The 24,290-nt window shown below is 27.7% G+C and overlaps 1 protein-coding gene across 1 annotated transcript in view; it reads right to left on the reverse strand.

Moving 5' to 3' along the window:
- LOC111640317 (protein virilizer homolog) overlaps nt 1–24,290 on the reverse strand; it is a 151,517-nt gene that overhangs the window by 122,365 nt on the left and 4,862 nt on the right. Inside the window, exons 2-10 of the mRNA XM_023386325.1 lie at nt 17,585–17,697; nt 14,649–14,735; nt 14,516–14,564; nt 9,959–10,106; nt 5,094–6,436; nt 1,674–1,760; nt 879–927; nt 725–732; nt 523–609 (exon numbers count right to left, since the gene is read on the reverse strand). Coding sequence (XP_023242093.1) covers nt 523–609; nt 725–732; nt 879–927; nt 1,674–1,760; nt 5,094–6,436; nt 9,959–10,106; nt 14,516–14,564; nt 14,649–14,735; nt 17,585–17,697 — 1,971 coding nt within the window. The remainder of the gene's footprint in view (nt 1–522; nt 610–724; nt 733–878; nt 928–1,673; nt 1,761–5,093; nt 6,437–9,958; nt 10,107–14,515; nt 14,565–14,648; nt 14,736–17,584; nt 17,698–24,290) is intronic.

Below are 24,290 nucleotides of genomic sequence, written 5' to 3' on the forward strand. Positions count from 1 at the left end.
AAAACAAAAATAAATACGTTTTACACAAAATAAAAAATTTAACCAAAAACAAAAACTTTATTTTGGTTTAAATTGTAATTTTAACTTTTTATAAGATGTTTTTTAATGCATGAATGGAAACAATTATTGATATTAACATTTGTAAGCATTAAAAACTCTAAAAACCTATAATACAGCAATCAACACAAGCGAAAATGTTTGCATGTATTATAAAAATTGCTGGATTGTAGGTTTTTAGTCTTTTTAATTCAAGTATAACCAATTTTGAATGGTAGTATTATTTGTAATCATTATTAGCAATAAATAAAATCAAATTTTACAAATAAAAAATATATTTATCTAAATATACTTAATTTTATCTATCATTAAATATTAATTTAATTCAATATAAAATTAAATTAATTTTAATTATAAATTTCATAAACAACAGGAAAAAACAAAAGATCAATTAGAATAAATCAAATAAAAAAATTATAAAAATTTATGATGCATAATATAATAAAATAATGTTGAATAACATACTTGAAGAGGTACTAATTCAAACTGAAATGGATTGAAGCTTGACATATAATTCCATGTTTCATCTCCAATATCATAATCTAATTCAACCTATTCAATAATATAATAATAATAAATTATCAAGTAATATAAATTACATATAAAATAATGAATATAGATGACAGAAAATATTTTTATTAATATTTATCATCATAAATAAACTTACACCTTTTTNATATTCCATTTGCTTAATAAATTACATCAGTTACATGGCATTTGGCATATTGTACAGAAATATGTAAATCTTGAATAATTCAAAATGCAATTATTTTTTTCCCTTGAATTTCGAACTAATGAGAATTTCCTGTATATGCTTCTTATCTTTTTATATAAATTTGAAGTTTCAAAGAACAATTTGCTGTATTTACTCTTCATGACAAATTCTAAATAAATTATGTTCAGAAGTTTCATTTATATCTAATGTATATCAAATGTTTTGTTTTCAATAATGGTTCTCAGCACTATAAAAATAGCTTTTGTTTTTGTTTGGTACAGTACAATAATTTCCAATGGGTATATTTTAAATTAAACAACAAATTCAAAAAGAAAAAATTAAATTGGAATATGTCATGAAGTAAATAAACAATGTTATCTTGATTGTCATGCAATATTTTACACAAAATAAAAAATTTTAACCAAAAACAAAAACTTTATTTTGGTTTAAATTGTAATTTTAACTTTTTATAAGATGTTTTTTAATGCATGAATGGAAACAATTATTGATATTAACATTTGTAAGCATTAAAAACTCTAAAAACCTATAATACAGCAATCAACACAAGCGAAAATGTTTGCATGTATTATAAAAATTGCTGGATTGTAGGTTTTTAGTCTTTTTAATTCAAGTATAACCAATTTTGAATGGTAGTATTATTTGTAATCATTATTAGCAATAAATAAAATCAAATTTTACAAATAAAAAATATATTTATCTAAATATACTTAATTTTATCTATCATTAAATATTAATTTAATTCAATATAAAATTAAATTAATTTTAATTATAAATTTCATAAACAACAGGAAAAAACAAAAGATCAATTAGAATAAATCAAATAAAAAAATTATAAAAATTTATGATGCATAATATAATAAAATAATGTTGAATAACATACTTGAAGAGGTACTAATTCAAACTGAAATGGATTGAAGCTTGACATATAATTCCATGTTTCATCTCCAATATCATAATCTAATTCAACCTATTCAATAATATAATAATAATAAATTATCAAGTAATATAAATTACATATAAAATAATGAATATAGATGACAGAAAATATTTTTATTAATATTTATCATCATAAATAAACTTACACCTTTTTTCTTTTTATATAAATTTGAAGTTTCAAAGAACAATTTGCTGTATTTACTCTTCATGACAAATTCTAAATAAATTATGTTCAGAAGTTTCATTTATATCTAATGTATATCAAATGTTTTGTTTTCAATAATGGTTCTCAGCACTATAAAAATAGCTTTTGTTTTTGTTTGGTACAGTACAATAATTTCCAATGGGTATATTTTAAATTAAACAACAAATTTAACTTGTATTTTAGAAATATGCTGGACAAATCAAAAGGTTTGATGCAGGAATCGGGGCATACTAAATTACAAATAAACATAATAATATACTGAATATTATACTGTAAAAATATAAAATAATTTATATTGTTAATTTAAATAACAGCTAGGGGTGCCCCTAGCGGCCGTTTTTGACATACCAGGACAGAAAATGCCCAGTTTTTCAGCTTTATCTAGTAGATATTTAGGTCAATGAAACTTCATTGCATTTGCTTTATAACACACATCTTAAAAACTAGTAAGTCAATTATTTATTATTTTAATAAATTTAAAATATAAAATAGCATATATAAAACAGTGATTTCACAAAACAACATGAACATTACCAAAATACAAAACTTTTTTATAAATAGAGATAACTTCCATCAATAGAGATATCCTATCAATCTATAAATATATATCTAATTAAAACAGATATTATACATCACATTTATATATGTATGTATAAAATGTAGATATATAAATTGATAACATATTGTTATCAATTTAACATGTTTTAACATATTTCATATTTATTATCAATGCAAAGCAATCAGAAGAAGAAACTAAAAAAAGATTTAATGGTTTTAACATTTCCACTTGTAAACAGCTTTAAACTGAAATTAATGAACATATGATTGAGTAACACTCTTCTACTTCCTTTATAACTTGCAATTAATAAATAATAAATTACTAATTACTACACTAAAACAATTGTAATATACATATTTAAGTGTATTTGCATTTAATTTAAAAGTTTTAAAATTGATTCAGTTAAAACTTTTCCCAATCTCTTCTCTTGTCATTTTTAAAAAAGACTATTAATTAGTGATAAACACCACAATTTTTTATCCTTTTAATATAATTAATCAAATGTATATCAGAGCCACATCTATGCAACTAATTACCTGTATCTTGAAGCATCAAAATGCTATATCTCAAAATGGAAAAGACATTGTTCTGATATCTTCCTTTGTAGGACAACAAAAAATTTTTGATAATAATAACGTATCCAAAATTTCCTTTTATTTGAAAAATTCTTTTAATCCTGAAAGTAAACTCAGTAAACACTTCAATTCTAACATTCCTGGACCACTGATTCAACTACATAATATAGATCAGTGATTCCCAAAGTGATTGCCTTCTAATGCTCCCTTGAGTCTTCTACCTCATTGAGAGTGGTAGTAGGGGTGTTGAAAGACAAAGGGGACAAAAATTCATTAGAAAACAAAAATTTACACACACACATATATATAAGAAATATACAAACAAAAAAGGGGGCAGTAGTTAGAAAAGTTTGGGAAACATAGTGCCTCTTGATTGTATATAATTAAATATGCTAATATCAACTTTATATTCAAGCATAAAGCTATTTCCCTCATTACTTTGTATAAGTTACTACTCTGTAATTAAAATCACCATTAAGAAGTTTACATAAAACTTCTTAAAATTTAAGTTTTTTTTTTGTTATACACTCTAGTTCCATCATAAATTCCTGATGACAATATTCTTTAAATGTTAGAAATGTTCAAATTTTATATTTGTTTCACATCCTTTCATTTAAATGTGTATCAGAGCTTACGTTCACTCACAAACTTTGAAACTCACTCAAAAATTTTTTGAAATTAAACAATTTTCTTTGTTAAATTTTATAAGCCTGAAACTTGACCAATGCAGAAACAGAAGAAGTTTCTGGGTACAAAAATTTTAACTTAAATAAAGAAGAAAATCAAGATTCCACTTGTAGACAAATGAGTAAAAACCTCCAGAATAAAGCATGACAAACTGTGCTCAGCATAATACAGCATAACACATTGCTAACAATTTGCATTGTACAAACTATAGAGTAGATAGAAACTAAATAATATCAAGTATTCAAAAACAAATTGATTAACATGTTGATAATTACAGCAATTGAAGTAAACAGATAATTACTGTGTTAAAATTCCTGAAAAAGTCAGATCACAGAATAATTTAGTCACTGTATTATTGTAATGTGATTAGAATTTCCGATGGCAGAATGAGACATCAGTTTTTGGTACTTGAATTGGCTTACTATCATATGGGCTCATAAGGCAGTGTGCATTTATTGTGATGGCATTGAGATAGGGAGACTGTCAAGAGGGTGTTGAATGCTGACAAGTGGATGGGAACATCATCAGAGTGTTTACGCATTGTATACAGAAGAGAGGTGTGAGCAAAATTTCTCATCGCAATATGTGCAAGCCGTATAAGGATTGCATTTGAAAAGTATTCAAATACCTAGTACAAGTTCTTGGAAACAAAACCTTTTTTACTTGAATTCTTGCATCCAAATATTCCCATCTTTAGTTTGAAATCATTTTGGATTAATTTAAGACTATTGATACAAGTTTTTTTTATGAATGTAAAAGTGATTTTACCATAAATATAATGAAGATAAAAAAAAAAAAGGTAAAATATACAGTAGAGCGTCGTTTATCTGAAACGTCGGTTATCCGAAGGAATTTCAGTCAACAAATTTAAATTTTCGCCAGTGCTGTGGCCTGTAATCTTTGGCTATGTCTTCGGCTACTCAAATATTTTACGTTTTTGATACTCAATTAACTTCTGAAGTATAATTTTTTATTGTTTTTATATTTTTCAATATATTTATTTTGTTTGTACAAAATAAAAAAATAATTTTTAACGATACAATAGTCTTTGTTAGGCTTAACATCGACGAAAATTCAACGCAAAGCGACACGCAACGGAGAAAAATTTCAACACGGGATAAATTAATATATTTTTTCGTACATAATTGGTTATCCAAACAACCCCAGTCCCCAATTGATTCGGATAAACGACGCTCTACTGTACTAAAACCTGTTCAAAATTACCTGTCAAACAGTAAAAAATATTTTGTATTGTGCAATTTCAGTTTACACAGATTTTACTATATTAAAAAAAATCTAAAATTCTAATAAAATTTATTGTTAGATATAAATTTTTACCATGTCAATAACTCTTTCATCAACATCAGACATATCTTCTTCTTCACTAACTATTGCTTCATATACATCATCATCTTCCAGGTTTCCTTCTATTATTTCTCCATCAGACAAAGTATATTGTTCACAAGGCAAAGGATCTGGTGTAAGTGGCTCAAATAAATCTTCAGCAACGGCATCTTCTGAAACTGTTTCATCTACTAATTCACCAGGTTCATCTTCTTTTGGAGTTCTTGGACCACAAGCAGATGTTTTTTCAGTTTCAACTGATATGGGAGACTGAGGAGTTCTTGGTCTATATGATTTTGGAGATGATGATGATGGTAATGGTGATGCTTTTCTATTTAAATCTGATCTTTGTCTGTCATGACTTTCTCTACTTGAATCTCTAGATCTTGAACCAGATCCTTTATCTCTTATGGAATCACGAAATCGTTCTCTTTCCTTCGGTCTATCTCTAGCACGGTCTTTATCACGATCTCTTTCTCTGTCTTTATCCTTGTCACGTTCCCTTATACCAGAATCTCGACTTCTATCACGTTCTTTTTCTCTGTCTCTGGGATACCTATCTGATACTTCCTGTGATTGTCTTTCCCAATTTGAATCTCTACTTTTATGATCTCTATCACGTCTCTTTGAATCTCTACCAGAACTCCTACTTTGTCTATCATCATCTTTATACTCTGGATGAATATCACGATCTTTTTCCCAATTTCTATCCCTGTCTCGATCTTTTGGTTCAGTTTCCTTTTCTCTGAGAAACGTGGATTTATGATCATGTACAGATTCATGTGAATAAATTGATCTATCTGACATATCTTGAGAATTTCTTAATTCTTGATGCTCCCACATAGGATGTACACCAATACCTGATCCTCCATAAACTTTTGCATCTTGTCTGCTGTAAACCTGTCTATCATAGGATTCTGTTTCTCTTGGGTAAGAATCATCTTGAGAAGACCAAGTTTTTGTGTAAGGAACATCATAAGGAGGATAAGATGATTGTGGAGGTGGTGGAGGTGGTGGTGCACCATGATTTCCAGAAAGTGAACCACTTAAATGTTCAGGATATGCTATTGTTTGTGGCTCAACATAAACTGTTGATGGTGCATGTTCAACAAAAGATGGAGGACACTGTTCAGTACGAACAACAGGAAGAGGTTCAGTATAATGAGAACTTTCTACTACAGTTGGTGGTGGAGGAGGAGGATGAGCACGAACAGGTGGCGGAGGTGGCTCAACAACAGGTTTAAGAATTTGCTGATGCTCCCAGTCAGACATAGGCACTCCTACAGGTTTCACTGGAGGACATTCAAATTCCAAAGGTGGGATTACGGGCCTTAATTCTGAAAATATATTATTTACATTAAATATATAACAAATAATAATAAACAGCTGCATATATTACTTATTAATATATATAGAATACTAAATGTTCTTGAACCATTTTATACTTACAAATTTTATAAGATAGAAATTATCAGTCAAGGATTGAAAAATTACCAAAATATCACATTGTTTCTGATATTAAACCTAACTAATAAAACTGTCTTTTGTTTTATAATTAGAAAATTATTTATTATTATAGCAAAATTTAAAAAAAACTGTACTTAGAATATCACAATAGAATTATAGATCCAAAAATGTAATACATTATCTCTGCTTGATACATATCATGCAAATTGTGCTGCATCTATCTAAGAATTTGCCTCACAGATTAACAAATTGGACAGCCAGCAGTCATAATGTTTTTTAATAAAAAACTATTTTGCATTTGATAGTGTTTTTTTAATAGTAAACAGTTAAGAAAAAAAGAAGAAACATATCAAAGACTAGTTTAATTCTATTATTTTATTAAAGTAAGTAATATTGCAAAGAAAATATACTAAGTATGTAATTCGACACCCCTACTGTTTATTGTCACACATATACTTTAACCTGCAAATGTCTTGACACCTGCTTTAGAAACATGTAATTAGACAGCAGATGTAATTACAGAGGATTGTAAAATAAATAGGGCCTCATCTTAGGGCCTCCTGTTAGGGCCTTTTTCTCTCTAGGCCATCCGACTTCTGGTCAACATTCTTTTTTTTTTCTTTTAACTTCACCCCACTTACTGTTATATAACTACCCTTCTGTTTAAAATTTAAAAAAAAATATTAAATATCTGATTTTTTTAACTGAGGCCCCCAAATAAACAAAGTATCATATTACAGGCAGCAGTTAACATGTTAATTTTAAAACAAGTTGACAATTAGATACAAGTTACAGGAAAATCAATTACAGAATAAATCATATTGTGAGAGTCAGACTTGACAAAAATTTGGACAGAAAATTCAATTTTTGTCTTTCAAATTTTTCCCATTCTTATTACTGGAGAATGATCGCATCTCTCTCCGGAGTCATTTCCTTTCCCAGGGAACTCATCAAATGTGTCACTGGGAACTAATAGCAAAAATTCACGATTGATGAAAAAGGATAATGTGATTTGGAAGTATAAAAGGAGTAACTGAAGAACAAGGGGTTGTTGAAAGTTCACGAGCACATCAACCAAGTGCCCTGAAAAAAAGAAGAGGTATTATTGTTGTCCAGGCTATCAAGGATTTCATACTCTGTATTTTTTGACACCTTCGAACTCCCCGAATTATTATATCCTTCAGTTTTCCATTGGTTTGACCGCCATCCAAGCAAAAGAAAAATTAATGCCTCCCCAACCACTCCAACCGACTGAAAGTCAGTGATCAGAAATCTGCACAATTAAGTGCATCAAAGGTATCTATACCAACTCGTGGTTTCTTATAAACTCTCTCTCTCTCTCTTGACCGTTATTCGACAGCATAGAGCTATGTATTCCGTTTTTGTTGAATTAAATTGGTTATTTTAGTTGTTAACCTTGTATCCAAGTGATTCACTTCCGATCCGTTTCTCAATCCTCTGCCATCTCGAATCTGATCGCCCACGCACGTGACTGCTCGTGCAAATTCTGAATATGCGGCTGTTAATGTTTTGTGTCTATCCTAGAAGACACAGTGGAGTTGGTACTGACGAGGCACTAAAGAGGTGCCGATTCTCTGATCACAAGATAAAAAGTTAAAAAAAAAATATAACTAAGCTAGCATGACATCTTTGTACACAATATTGTAAATTGACTGAAATCTAAATAAAGACAGTTTTCTAAAAGCAATATGGCATTAATCATGCAGAAGAAAAACAAATGCCCACTAAGATTGAGATTAAATGCCTATTAAGAATTAAGATGAAAGTTAGGTACAGCAATGCATAAATTATTCTACACTGGTGTGCAAAACTTAAACAACAATGTAATTTTTAAGCAGACAGTCATGAAATTGTAGAGAAAGGCTTGTTGCAATCAGTACAGTGAACACCCAAGTCGGTAGAAAGGTGGTTCATATTCAGGAAGAAGACATCACAGGTGATGTGACGGCATATAGAATGTGTGCAGTAAGTACATGTAATGCAAGACTACAAAAAGGAGGCTTTGATTCCATACTGTATGCATTCTATTCATTTTTGCACTAGTATGCTTTCTTCATCCTTTAAGTATAAAATACTGTCTCTGTATTCTGAATTTCATGTCTCCCAAATGATTTCTTGCAGAGTTATGGCAAAAAAAAAACAATTGCTGCTTAAGTTTTGCACACAAGTGTAGTAAATTTTATTGGCATGCAAAGGGAAAATATGTTAATAAAAAAAATCCATTAAAATACTTATAAGATAAAATTTGGACAAAATAAGAAACACAGTGCAATAAGTCAGATGTCTTGTCAAGTTTAGTATTTTGATGTGGCAAGAATTAGTAAAGTGTAGATGACACAATTTAGTAAAGGGGAAATAGAATTTATTGCATTTTGAAATATCCTTGTGAAGAAGAATTGAAGTAGCAGAGAAAATACTTGAAGTAGATTCAAATAATGTAACTTTTACTAACAAAATAGTCTTTTACTAAAAAATTAGCTTATCAGAGTAAATTTTATTAATATAAATGAAAGTTTTACTAATAAATAGTACAGTAGAGCATCGATTATTCGAATACCGATCAACTGAAGCATTGGTTAACTGAAAGCGTCCCAGTCTGCAAATTCAAATTTCTGCTAGTGCTGTCTGTGGTACTTCAATATTTGGCTATGTCTTGGGCTACTCCAATATCATTTTTGTTGGTGTGTGTGTTTTAGTTGGCAGCACTGGTATACATGAGAGGGTACCTAAAGATGCGCCAGTATTTGAACGTGCCTTTTTTTCGCCATTGTGGGTGGTGAACTTTGCTTGTTTTGTTTGGTGTTTTTCTGAGGACTGTGTCAGGACGTGTGTCGTGCTGAATCGGAATGTTTTTGATACTAGATTAACTTCTGAAATATAATTTTTTTATTGTTTTTATATTTTTCAATATATTTATTTTGTTTGTGGAAAATAGAGAAATAATTTTTAACAATACAATAGCCATGATTATTATTAAAAAAAATTTTGTTAAGCTTAACATTGACAAAAATTCAATGCAAAGCGACATGCAATGGAGAAAAATTTCAACATGAAATAAATCAATATATTTTTTCATACATGATCAGTTATCTGAACAACCCCAGTCCCAAATTGTTTTGAATAATCGATGCTCTACTGTACTACTGTAGTTTTCTCCAACATAACTCTAAAAAATTTCTATTTTGTACTAAAACAAAAGCATGATAATAAGACAGTAATACAAGAAATAATCTCTATAATGTGAATCCATAAGCAAAGAAACATATTCAAAATATCAATCAACAACCAGAAGTGAAATCAACTACTTTCATCAAAGTTAATTTTGATTATATTCTTTACGAAAAAATTAATAATTTATAAAACTAAGTTACCAATTGGTTGTGATCTAAGATTAGTTTGAGGTGGTGGAGGAGGTGGTGGTGGTGAAGATCGTTCTTTGCAAACTTTTGTTAGCATACCATATACAGCCAATGTAATTGTACAATACCATCCTCTAAGCACAAGACCATCTGTTGGAATCTAAAAACAAAATATTATTTTTGTTTTATACATTTAAAAAAATAAATAAATTTCACGAAATAATAAATATTACATTTCAATAACTAAAATTATTTATATTTAAATAATTCATATTTTTATTGTATTTTCAATGAGCTAACATAAGAAATACATTTTTTTTCATCACGTTTTTAAGAAAAATGACAAAAATTGCATTCAAATGTACAATAGAATCTCATTATAATTAATTTAAAAGGACCCCCAAAAAATGTTTGTTAAACTAAAAGTTTGTTGGAATGAAAAATGTGTATAAATTATTGTCAAGCAAGTTAAATATAAAGTCGATAATGTAAAAAAGATGTTATATATTACTTATATAGTAAGACCCCGCTTAATGCTGATTTGATATAACGCGGTCTGCTCAAAGCCTAAAAAACAGGCTCAAAATTTTGATTTAAATGATTGCAGCATTTCATTGATTTGTATATAATACGATTATTTGTGAACGCAAACCAATCAGCAAAAGATGGAAAAAGGTGTACTTTCTTTAAATCTATGTTTGTTTGGTGCAATTTTGGAAAAAATATATTATCATGGATGCCATAGAAAATATCAACTTCGCTTGGCAAGAATTAACTGATAAATGTACGAACAAAGTGTGGAAGAAGTTATAGCTGGAGGTATCCAAGAATACAGCGATAGGATCCAAGATACAGCGATACCTAAAGATACAAGCGATTCTCAAAGAGAAGAGCCTATCGCTGTATCTTTAGGTTGATCAAACTCAACCTAATCGATACAGCAGGACTAAGAGATATAGACAAACAGGATATTGAGGAGTTACCACAGGTTTCTGGTGAGAGTCTTATCAATGATGACCTTCAAGAACTGGCAAAACAAGTAATCCACATAGAACTGGAAAATAGTGATTCTGAAAATGAAGAATCTAAAAAATTTCTCTACAGATTTCCTTAGTAAAAGTTTGGTAACAATAACCGAAATCGTTGATCAAATTGTAGTGAATGATCCAGATTTTGAAAGGAACACAAAAGCAAAACAAGGCATTTTGGTTGTGATCTTCTGCTACCAACATTTACTTAAGGAAAGATAAAAGTGACAAATGAAACTTCAGGACTTTATTGCAAAAAACAAAAATTTCAGAAAAGTCAGGGTCTTTGTCACAAAAAATGAACTATTAATATAAAAAGTGAACTTATTAATATACACACAGAAATGTATAATAATATATGTTTATGTGTTATTTAACATATATTATTATACAAATTAATATAAAAATAACTTAAAATTAAAGTAAAATTTTTTTTATTTTCGGTTGAGTGTTTCCCTATCCCTATTTACTCTACGTTAAAATGACCTTGTTTAACGCTGTTTCATTTAGTGCTTTGTCATCTAGGAACGCATCCCCGCATTAAGTGGGATCTTACTGTATCAAGTTTTACTTATTTAATGAAAATAAAATACAGTCAAACTCAGTTATAAGGAACTTTATGAGACCGGCAAGATTTACTTGTTATAACCATTACTTGTTACATCAGTGAATAGCAATGATGTAACCAGAGGAAAAATGAGCGGCTACCTTGGGTGCAAACATGTAGAGGGCACCCTGCAGGTGGCAAAATTTGTAGCTACATTACTAATAATTAGTGGAGTCTATCCTTTAATTTTTAATTGTAAATAAGTTGATTTAAAAAAGAAACATGTAATTATATTATGCTGTATTTTTTTAATAGTTACATAAACTACAATATAATTAATATTAAACAATTTATTTTTTTGTAATTAAAGATAATACTAATTACCATGAGCAGTTTCAGTCAGTCTTTTATGTACAAATCTTAAAATTGATGTTTGTTTTATTTTTTCATAATTAGATACTGTTGAAGATGACAAAGAACTGTGAACTTTCTACACACTTTGACATTTTTAGTACCATATTCTAACTGGCAAATAATTTCTATTTTTTTGTAAACTGAGAGAAATTTTCTTTTCGTCATATACATCTTTCTCATAGAAGGGTTCATTTGTAACTAGAGTATATGGTAATTTCACAACTATAGTGATGATTAGGTAAATTAGCAAAGTATGGCCAGTAGCTAGTCAAGAAAGAGGGAGATGATCTCCAAAAAGAAAGTTAAGTGATAAATAGGCTTGTAATTGATGCAGATCATAAGTAACTCTTTCAGTTTTATCTATTCCAAGAATTTGGTATCGCATTTCTTACTATTTGAACAATAAGAATGCTCATATGTTTGCATAGCTACCAAAACTTTGCTCTTCATTTTAATCATGAGAAAATGTAGAGAAATATGCAAAAATTAAAATTGTTATGGCATTTTGCTCGTTATATCCATATTCGATATAACTGAGTTCAATCATAGTTTAGTTCAATTTAATTCATACCACCAAATCATAGTTTAGTTCAATTTAATTCATACCACCAAATCATATTCCTCCCAAGCTTTAGTTTCCTGCATCAAAGAGGGATGGGCCAGAAAAAGCCTTCAGACATTTCCCTCATTCTGATGTCCTTCAATTCCAGCTTATCCTCATTCTTTAAGTGAGTAATAGGATAAATAAAAAACTTAAAAAAGGCATAAATGGCTTGTGATTTGGTTTAGTTTGATAGATAACAGTATGCACCATTTGAGTGATCTGCCAAGGATGGAACCTTTCCAGAAGGACTTTCTAAGGAAAATTGGTCCCTATTTAGATGTTAGATACATGAACAAAAAAAACCAGCAATGCGATTGCTCAAGTTTCCTGGCAACATTTAAAAATTTGGTGGCACAATCTGTTATCATATTTTATTAAAAACATTTTATATTTTAAACTATTATAAAATGGCAAAAAGTTTAATTTTTAGGGTAGGAATGAGTTTGATAAAAAAATTATAAATGCTAATAATAGGTAAAATCATCTGACTCTACTGGAGATACACACAATCTCCATTATCTCTCCATCCTCTTGACCTTTAACCATCAAAATTTATTAGCATAAGTCCCCCAATAAACAAACTTCCATGCAAAATTTCAGAAATTTTTGACAAAAAGCACAGGAATTATCAAGCTTCAAAGAGGATGAACAAAATCGTGCCCCCAAACACATTAATATCCATATATACAGAAATTACCCCCAAATTTTTTTCATTTCTCAATGGTTCAAGGTGTCCTAGGTTCAAAAATATAAAAATCTTGGAGGGGGTCATTTTTTGACTAATCACCGTACTTTCCCTCTGTTATATATAGCAGCTGGAAAAGTAAAAATAGAAAACTCCACATGGTCAGCCTGTTGGTGAGATTCAGTAGTTTTATCCACTCAACCACTATCTTGTTTCTCTTGTTGAAGTTAGTACACTTGCAATATTGGTTGAGTCCAAGCTCTCTAACTGTCTTCAGTAGACTGTTTACCAGTGAAAGGCAATAGTGAAAAAAAAGGAAATAAGTGGTGTAATGAAATTGTTATAGTGAAGCAAAAATTACAGTAATTCTATTACCATGAAAGTGACAGAAAAGAAATGTTACACAAACATTTGTTATAAATTATAAATATGTTCATACAACTGAAAGGTTTTGTCATGGGTTCTTATAAAAGTTGGAGCAGGGAAAATCTACAAGTTCATTATTATGAAGTTTGCTGTAATGAGATTCCACTGTACTAATATGAAAATACTTAAGTTTTGAGCACATCCTAAATCCCTAAATTACATTATTATTTTTTCTACATGTCCATATTATTTTTATGTGCATCAATGTAATTTTAAAACAATAAATATAAATAAAAGTTAAATAGACAAATTAAGTGACTGATATTATTTAATTTTACCTTTGATGTTCACTATTTAAAAATTAGACTGTTATGCATAAAAAGAATGTGGATTTAAGGACTCTCCTAAATCCACATTCATAAATACACCAATGAACATGCAGTTCATTGGTGTATTTATGTAGAAGTTTCTGAATTTTCTAATAAATATATGCAGTATAAAATATGTTTTGCTGAACAAAAATATAATAATAAAGTAAAAATTACTAAATAAGATTATTGAGGAAATTTAATAAATATCACAAACACATAGATTATAAAAAAATCTACATGGTAAAATTCAGTAAAATTAAAACAACTTCCTCAATGAAACAAAAATATAATTGACATTGATTATTATTTATCCTTACTTATGTGTTCACCAATAATTATTGAAATTTTACATAAGAATCAAATAAAAATATTTATTACTAGATAACACTAATAGTCAGCTAGAATATATAAAAGGAAATAAATAAAATAATGCTGATTATTATTTTAAATTCTAAGCATTAATATATAATTGTATTATACTATTTGAATCTACTAATTCTTTTAAGATTATAGTTTTACAAAATATTTACTTTTCATATAAAAACAATATTTACCTTATCCATAACAAGAAATTGAATATCCACATTCTGTTTATATTCAAGGCTGAAAATTAAAATAATATTATGATATAAATTTAATTGAAGAGAAAGTAATACATCAATTTAACATATTATTTATTATACTTACTTTCCTAATTTTTTGAAAGTACAAGCACCAATTGTACTTAAATCATTAACAAAAAATTCAAGTTGAAAAGTTGAAGGATTTGTAGCCCTGTTAAAATAAATTAAGTAAAATTTTTATACTTTCCCAATATATATAAATAATTTTATAAATGCAAAAATCAAAAATAATGATTTAATGAAAGCAGAACATTACAAAGCATAAAAGTATGCACACAAAGAACATTTAAGCATTTTTAAATCATTCAATCCATTATCAGAAATGTTAACACCATTGCTAGAGATGTACCAATTAATCATTTGCAAATCATCAATTTGAAGAATCATTGATCTTATTGACTTATGTGTACACCACTATGTATATAAAATAAGAAAATTTAACTCAGTTTCTGGTAATAATTTAATATATATTTCAATAAAGTTAATAAATTCAAATATTTTTGAAAATTACGAAATATCATCAGAAATAGCTCTCTTTTTTGGGGAGGGTGAGCATAAAGAACTCAAATATGAAAACAGAAGGAAATAAAAAAATAACAAATTTTACAAAAGTGGAAATCAGATAAAGAATACCTATACAAATTAGATACAATTTTTTTTTTTGCATTTTTGGACAAAGTACAGACAAACAGATAATTGTATAATACCTTCCATAGGAACTCAAAGTTCTTTCTAAATTGTACAAGTAGCTGGAATGCATTCTTTGACTAACAGTCTTAGAGGGCAATTATTTGAGGTTAGTATGCTTACAAAAATGATGATGATAAACAAAGGTTTTCTATTAAATTGTTTTATGGGTTAGGACGCAATTTAGCTTCTTGTTAATAACAATTATTCCACATTCAATAATATGATCTATTTACAAAAACAAGGCTTCCCAATGGGATCCCTATCATCATCAGTCTTAGAAGAAATATTAGTGAAAAATTTAGAATGCAAGATTTTTGAACTTCCCATCACAATAAATTATCTCGTATTATATTTGTGATATGTACATGACATACTCATATCATGGGAAAGATTGTTAGATGAGTTTAATGACTTTGCTCATATTCTAAATAAAATATATCCTACCATTAAATTCACTGTAGAGTATAAAACTAGTCAACAAATAAATTCCTTTTTAAACTTCAAATTTTTCACAGTAGCCATAGTTTAAGGTTTGGAATATACCACCAGTTTAATGCTGTCATCTCTAGCAACTCCTACTAGCCACAGCAATACAAGCATATGGTCATAACTATGTTAATATGCAAAACACATATTTTATCATCATCAACATATTACAAAAAGAGTTGAATATCTTCATCAGTGGTTTAACTAGATATTTTAGTATCTTAAGAAAAATTTAGTAAAGGGCTCTCCAATGCTTAAGGCCTAGCCCCTCCTCATTCATGATAGTATAGAAATTTAAACAAAATTCTGCAGATTCCATTTCTTCTAAAATTTATTTTATTCATGACTTTTCACTTTTCATTGTTTCTTCTATTTCATTTAATGGTTCCAAAACAGTGGTGTACTCAGGGGATGAGCTAAGGGGCCCTGGCATCCCCGAAAGTAAAAGAAACACTAGTAAATTTTCCAAAAATATTTTCCTAAATAAAATTTATTTGAATATTATGTTGTCTTCTATTTCTATATTACTTGTGAATTAGCAGTCACATAGGTGGTAATTTTATTGAATTTGCATTAAAAATTTTTTTTTATCTGTTCAACTCAGCTTTCCCCAAGATTAATAATTCTTGAATTTGGGTCTGCAACTGTTCCAAAATATTTAGTACTTTTGAAACTGGCAGATTCTTCTGACAGATTTAAAGCAGAAATAGAAGCATTTCCATTAAAAAAAAAAAAAAAATTGAAATTTTTGATATTTTGTTTAATATCTCTTCTTTTGTCCTACTTTTTGTAACTAATAGTTTTACTCAAATGTTTGTCAGTCATGGGTGATTGAACTTTGATAAATAATATGAAGATATTTAAAAGTTGTTTTTTAATATTAATTAATTTAGAATATTTATATTACATAATATTTTTGTAGTCTGTACATTATAAATTTAAAAATTTAATAATCAATTAAAAGTAATTTTTGGCTGATAAAAAAATAAAAACACCATCTGAATAAAAATATTGATTAAAATATGAGAAAAGAAAAAAACTGACTAAGAAAAGCAATATACTGATTATAAGATGCTCATTTGTTTGTATGATTCTAAATATGAACAGTTCTGAGACATTTTGGTTTTGTGGAACAATCCTGGAGCCTTCAGAACTGATGAATATTCATTTATATTTCATATTAATATTCTATTATTTGCCTTTATGATGTTAACTTTAAGCCTGATCTGGTAAATAGTTTATTAATGTTTCTTTTAACCAATATATTAATGCATGGTCTTACAGATATACTATACTGCACTAGAGACATATGAAATGCTTACCAAACTGACAATGAATTAATTTAAATATAATCAGTACATCAACCCTTAAATAATACTGAAATGAGTTATTATTTTTGTTAAATATATCTCATATAAGTGATGCCATTGGTCAAATTTTATAGAATCAAAAATTTTATAGAATATGGAATAGTAGTAATAAATTTATATTTTACTTCCTTTTATAGTAGTTATATAAATATAAATATTCATTACATTAAATTATAATTAAGCATAATCAAATTTTATAGTATATAAAAAATATATTGATTATGCTTTAATCATAATGAAAACATAAATTATTTGTTACATGATCAATAAATATTTATATTAAAAAATACCAGATTTTCAAACCAAAGCATATTATTGAATTTTAAATTTTAAACAACAGTTCTTAGTGTATGTATGCTCAACTTATATATTAAAAGATTATATCCTAGGAAATGAAAATTTAAAATTAGTAGTAAAATTATTAACATAGTCATAATTTCTATTCAATTCTTACCCAAGTCTATGTCCTCCAGGAAAATCAGCTTGAACTCTTGCTCCTAAAGGTATGATTCTAATTTCATGAATATAAACAGGACGAGGAAACTGAACAAGATCCAAATTTAACTCCTAAATATTTAAAATTGTAAAAAAAGTTTATAAATTACTTGTTCTTCACTTTAATTCTAATACATAATTTATAAATATTTAAATCACCAAAATCATTTTCATTAATATATTACTTTAATACATTACCAAATACCAGAGATAAAAAAGCAAATTTCAATTTTTCAGATGCATCTTAATTTTAGTAAGATCAATTTTTTAAATTAAATAAAGACACAAGGCTGGAATATCAAAATATTCAATAAAAATTAGAACAGTCTAATAAAAATAAGATGCATGCAAAATTATCAACAAAGATATAAGTCCCCAAATACAAAGTATTTTTATTAGACTGTTCTAATTTTTATTGAATATTTGATATTCCAACCTTGTGCCTTTATTTAATTTAAAAAAGAAATATTGCATTTATGTTCTATTCTTAGATTTAAAATTTGTGCTCAATTTTTGCCTGATGATGAAGGCTGTATGTCTTGGAAAGTACTGACAATTTTTTAATACATACATGTTTTTAATGTCAGTTAGGTGTGATTTCTCTCCCATATAACAATCCAGTGTGAAGTAAAAATTGTTTTTGCCACAATAAGTAATTGCACATATTATAACATAAAATTTTAATAATAAAAGCCTAAAAGAAGTAAGTTCTGAAAAAATTGAATAAATTATTTTATATATATTTTATATTATTTTTAATTTAATTTTTTTCAGAATTTTAACTGCCAGGAAATGTGGATATAGTATATTAGTAAAAGTAATTTCATTGAATTATTAGAAATTACTTTATTTTTCAAAAAGAATATTTAAGTTTAAAAAGTTGAATATTCTTTTAAGTTTTTAAACGTGGTACCATCTATTAAGATTTTATTTAAAAATAATTTGCATAATATTAATTATTATAATAAGGCTAAAGCTCATATCTATAAGCCTTTTACCGGTGTGCATTTCATCACACTATACAATAAAGTTACAAACATTTTCGAACCGTTACAGTTCTTCTTCAGGTAACGATCCCCTAATGGAATGCGCTTTGATTCAAAGTTGTTAAGAAATACACTTTGAATTGTTTGTAACTTTATTGTATAGTGCGATAAAATGCACACTGGTAAAAGGCTTATAGATATGTGCATTTGTTACAGTACTCCAGTATAGATATTCTACCATTTTCAAGGCTAAAGCCTTACTTCTAGGGGAGGGTGTTTTTTTTTTTTAAATTATAAATGCCAATAACAAGTATAATTTCCAATTGTAGAATTCTGTCAGATGGGAATTATGTTTAAAAATAAAATTAAAGATAACATCTATTTAAGAAGAAACCACCATTTATTCACTTTCAATGTTCCTTTCAATGTTGTTAAAAGTTTGTATTCTAGAAGTGAATAAATGGTGGTTCCTTCTTAAAAAGACTATCTTCAATTTTATTTTGAACTAAAATTTTCATTAAGTTTGACCCCACTCAAGTTATGATGCATTAACCCTTCCATCTCTCCCTTGACTTATAATCTCTAAAATGTAATAGTAGCAATGTCCCAAACACAAAAAATACTCCTGCCAAATTTCACAATTTTTTATCAGTGAGGTTCCAAGATATAATGCAAAATAGATGCAAGAACAACATTTATTATACAGCTAATACATATAACAGTTTTAAGCATTAAATTGTGTATTATTGTAGTTATATTTTAATATGTATAATTTGTCTCATGTTAAAGTTAATATATGTTATCATTTTAAACTTCCTTTTACAATATTACATATTCCTATTACAATATATATAATGTATTCACTGCAAGTTTGCCTTGGATAGTGCAGAACCTCTGTTAATCAGGACTCATGTTCTACTATAATAAATTACTTATAATTTAAATAAACTCAATTAATGCAAAAAATATTAAAAATAAATCATCCCAAAGCAAGAATGTACAGTGCAATCTTAAGTATTGCATCAAGTCACATTATATTAAATATATTAAACCACTTTTAAACAGCCACAGTATTATAACTAAAATATACTCATACAGACATTAAACAAACATATTTGCCAATAGTTCAAAAACTATTTTAAACACAAAAACATTATATGGTTTTAGATTAAAATAATACTAATGTATTTATGAATATTTAAATAAGTCAATTGCAACAAAAGTATTTTTTTTTAGGTTTTTTTAAAAAAAAACTTACGTGGCAGATCACATGCAGCCTGTATGTTCTGTTTATGCATCCAACTTATGATATATTATTTTTTTGCAAAAAAATCATAATAATAATAATAATAATAATAATAAAGCAAAATGTTACAAAACTGACATTCACTCTGATAAAATGATTTTATTTTATTTTGAAGATTTCAAGTTATGAAATCTTCAAAAAAAATTAAAAAACTTAAGCCACAGTGATATTTGTTCTCAATTAATTTTTGGACTTGAGGTAGAATGTAATTTTCTTTCTCAGCTCGTGCCTTTTTTTTTTGTTGGTTTTATTGATTTTTGCTTTAAGATGCTTGTAAAAGGCCAACCTGGCCACAGTGTCTTTTTGAGTAATAAAATAAAAAAATAAAAAATATTTTGAAAATGCTCTTCACTTGAATCTTTGGTTGAATGTATAAAGATAATATATATGGTTGGAATATCAAATAAACATAATTAACAAAATATTGTCATATAACCCTTAATAATGATACAGTATATAGAAATAAAAATTTAAAGTAGCAAATGTAATCTACTATACTTAAAATGTCACCTAGATACTTGATTTAGATACTACACTGCCTATTAAGTGACAACTCATTTTATTTATTAATAATTTATTATAAACATAATGAGTTGTCAACTACAGGTAGTTGTTTCTGTATGTTGAAAAGATTTAAAAATCATGATAAACTATTATTCAAAAAGATTTTGCATTTATGATAATTATTCAATAAATTTCTTTTATATAAATGCAGGATGTCTAGTAAGTCTGAACCCATCCAAGAAAAAACATATGGTTACAGAATCAGCTCAAAGTGTCCTCCACTGTGTAAAACACTGGTAAAGACAAAATTTCCATTTCTCCGGCGCACGATGGATCATATACAATGAAATTTGCTGAGACACTCTTGTACAATATATTCTTTAAGATGTTGAATGCTATGAATTTTCAATGCATACACTTACATATCCAAACTTACAGGACACCACGTGTATTGATATTTGATCAATGTAAAGTGTATAACATAATTTAGAGATATAGTTTTTATTTTGTAAATAACAACTAGGGTTCTCAGATACAAGAAACAAGAACATAAAGCCAACATTAAGAATAAAAAAGCAATGAAGTAAGCTGACCTAGCAAAAACAGTTCCAATCTGACAGGTCTAGTGAAATATGTTTTAATATAAGGGCCACATCCCAATAGGAAAGTTGCCTAAGAAACTGATATGTATCAAAATTTACTCAAATATGTATTAAATGAATAAAAAATTTTAGTAAAGTTTTAGATAGATATGAGGGTAATTTTTTTAAATTTTTTTAAAAATTAAAACTTGTTTTCACATTTTACTTTATATCTCTAGAACAACATTGCCAAATTGAACAATTGACCATTCAAAATACTCATACTCACTTAGAAAGCCTGTTTGAATTTTTTCAGATTTTTTCAATGTTTTCAATGGAAAAATTTTGAATGATTTTAAAAATTGAAATTATGCTATACAGTGGTTTGAGATCCCAAGTGTGAGAGCAAAATTCAAAATTCTCATGGTTAATTTAGTCCAAAAACACTATAATTGAAAATTTATAGATGTTTCCAAATACCAAAAAAATAATTTTTTTTATTCAATGCTAAAAAAGACAACAACATAAACTACTATATATTTTTTTATATGCAAATAAAGTATTAAATTTTGACTAAAAAATTTATTCAAATGGGTATTATAATGATCAACCATAAAAATTCTGTATTTCATTATCTCATTTAAAATGTTCAATATTTTAAATCATTCAATTTTTCTATCAAAAACACTAAAAAATATGGAAAAAATTCAAACAGATTTCCTATTTGAGTTTAAGTACAGTAATACCTTGACTTACGTGATTTTCAAATCTCGTCGATTCATCTTTTGTTTCAGCGCCATGCAACTCTTGATTACTCACTCCCCCCCACACTATTGTTCAGCTTACATGTTCGGATGTGTTGCGCGGAATCGACACAGCTACAATTTATTTTGTGTTATTTATTTCTGTGTTTGTTATATCTATGGAGACTTGAGAGACTCTATATGGTGATTTCTTGTAACCGTGAACGAATCAAAAGACGAGATAAGATTAAATGAGAACATTTATTGGCTTACATACATCCTGCTTGGATTTTACACAAATTGCAAAATTATACCCCGACTTGCGCGGTTATCACTCGGTCCCACCTACCGCATAAGTTTGGGGTATTACTGTATTTTGAATGGTCAATTGTTCAATTTGGCAATATAGCAAATACCATGAATCATATTACTGTAGTCAGAAGTTACTAAAGACAATACATTGCTGTATACTGCACTGCCATGAAATTTTTTAAGCTCATTTTCTGTAATAGTAAATTCAGCAGTATAACCTTCTAAATCAATAAAACTTTGTACAGAATTGATTAGAATAAATCAGTGTAATATATATCCACCTTATCATTTTCAATGTAATCAGAGAAAATATTCCCATCAGATTTTTGTAAACTGAAACGCCCTTTGATCTTTCCCTATTAGTCTGACTTAAAAAACATTTACTGTATAAAAAAATGAAAAAACAGGTTTTTAATGTTTTAAAAAAAATTACATATCAATCTGAAACTTTACCAGAATTTTTTATTCATCATAATATACATTTGAGTAAATTTTAATGCAAATCAGTTTCTTAGGTAGATTCCCAATTCAAAATATATATTGTTCCCTATCTATCATTATGTTTACTCATGAAACTTTTGTAATAAAGATGGCCAAATCTATCATATCAACATCAGAAAAATCTCTAATGTATTAATATATACAGTGACCTCTCAGTTATATGACTAAATAAAGAAACCAATGACAAAAGTCATATAAGTGAGAGTTGTACAAAAGAGAGATATTGACCAACTTGAATGAAAAATGTTAAAAATAAAACTGTAACCCTTTCAGTATTGATTACCACAGTTAAAAGCATTATTTCTTTTAAATTCAAAATAACAACTTAAATCTGACAACGTTGCTACCTATGTTGCCCAGAAATTAATGTGCATATCCAAGTTTTGCTGCAAAAGTGGTCTTGTAAGGCTGATATTTTTCTTTATGTTAAAATCTCCATAGGCCAGAAATTGGAAGTACATGGATTTTGGGAATTTCGTCAGCCATCTGAAGGTTGCTTTATTAATTAATGCAAAACATATGGTTAGGTTTCAAAAGTTAGCAAAAGTACACTATTCTATTCTGTCACTAAGAGAAATATGTTTATTAAAGTAATCAATAATTAACTAACAATCACAATTAAAAACACTGTATTATGTGTTAATAATAATTTTAGTTAAATGAGAGCATTTTCTTTTTACAAAGTATCATCATCATCTTATAAATTTTTTTGTCGATCCTGGTCAGAAATATCAGCAACGTCTTCATTTTTCTTATTTTTATATATTACTAGCTGCAAGGACCATGCTTCGCTGGGTTTTTATTTGTTCGTACATTTGTATGTAATATAGTTTTTTTTATATANACTGATATTATTTAATTTTACCTTTGATGTTCACTATTTAAAAATTAGACTGTTATGCATAAAAAGAATGTGGATTTAAGGACTCTCCTAAATCCACATTCTATTTTCGGTTGAGTGTTTCCCTATCCCTATTTACTCTATGTTAAAATGACCTTGTTTAACGCTGTTTCATTTAGTGCTTTGTCATCTAGGAACGCATCCCCCGCATTAAGTGGGATCTTACTGTATCAAGTTTTACTTATTTAATGAAAATAAAATACAGTCAAACTCAGTTATAAGGAACTTTATGAGACCGGCAAGATTTACTTGTTATAACCATTACTTGTTACATCAGTGAATAGCAATGATGTAACCAGAGGAAAAATGAGCGGCTACCTTGGGTGCAAACATGTAGAGGGCACCCTGCAGGTGGCAAAATTTGTAGCTACATTACTAATAATTAGTGGAGTCTATCCTTTAATTTTTAATTGTAAATAAGTTGATTTAAAAAAGAAACATGTAATTATATTATGCTGTATTTTTTTAATAGTTACATAAACTACAATATAATTAATATTAAACAATTTATTTTTTTGTAATTAAAGATAATACTAATTACCATGAGCAGTTTCAGTCAGTCTTTTATGTACAAATCTTAAAATTGATGTTTGTTTTATTTTTTCATAATTAGATACTGTTGAAGATGACAAAGAACTGTGAACTTTCTACACACTTTGACATTTTTAGTACCATATTCTAACTGGCAAATAATTTCTATTTTTTTGTAAACTGAGAGAAATTTTCTTTTCGTCATATACATCTTTCTCATAGAAGGGTTCATTTGTAACTAGAGTATATGGTAATTTCACAACTATAGTGATGATTAGGTAAATTAGCAAAGTATGGCCA

Source organism: Centruroides sculpturatus, unplaced genomic scaffold, assembly GCF_000671375.1.
Source record: "Centruroides sculpturatus isolate CEXI.00-Female unplaced genomic scaffold, Cexi_2.0 scaffold1358, whole genome shotgun sequence".
Classification (NCBI taxonomy): Eukaryota; Metazoa; Arthropoda; class Arachnida; order Scorpiones; family Buthidae; genus Centruroides; species Centruroides sculpturatus.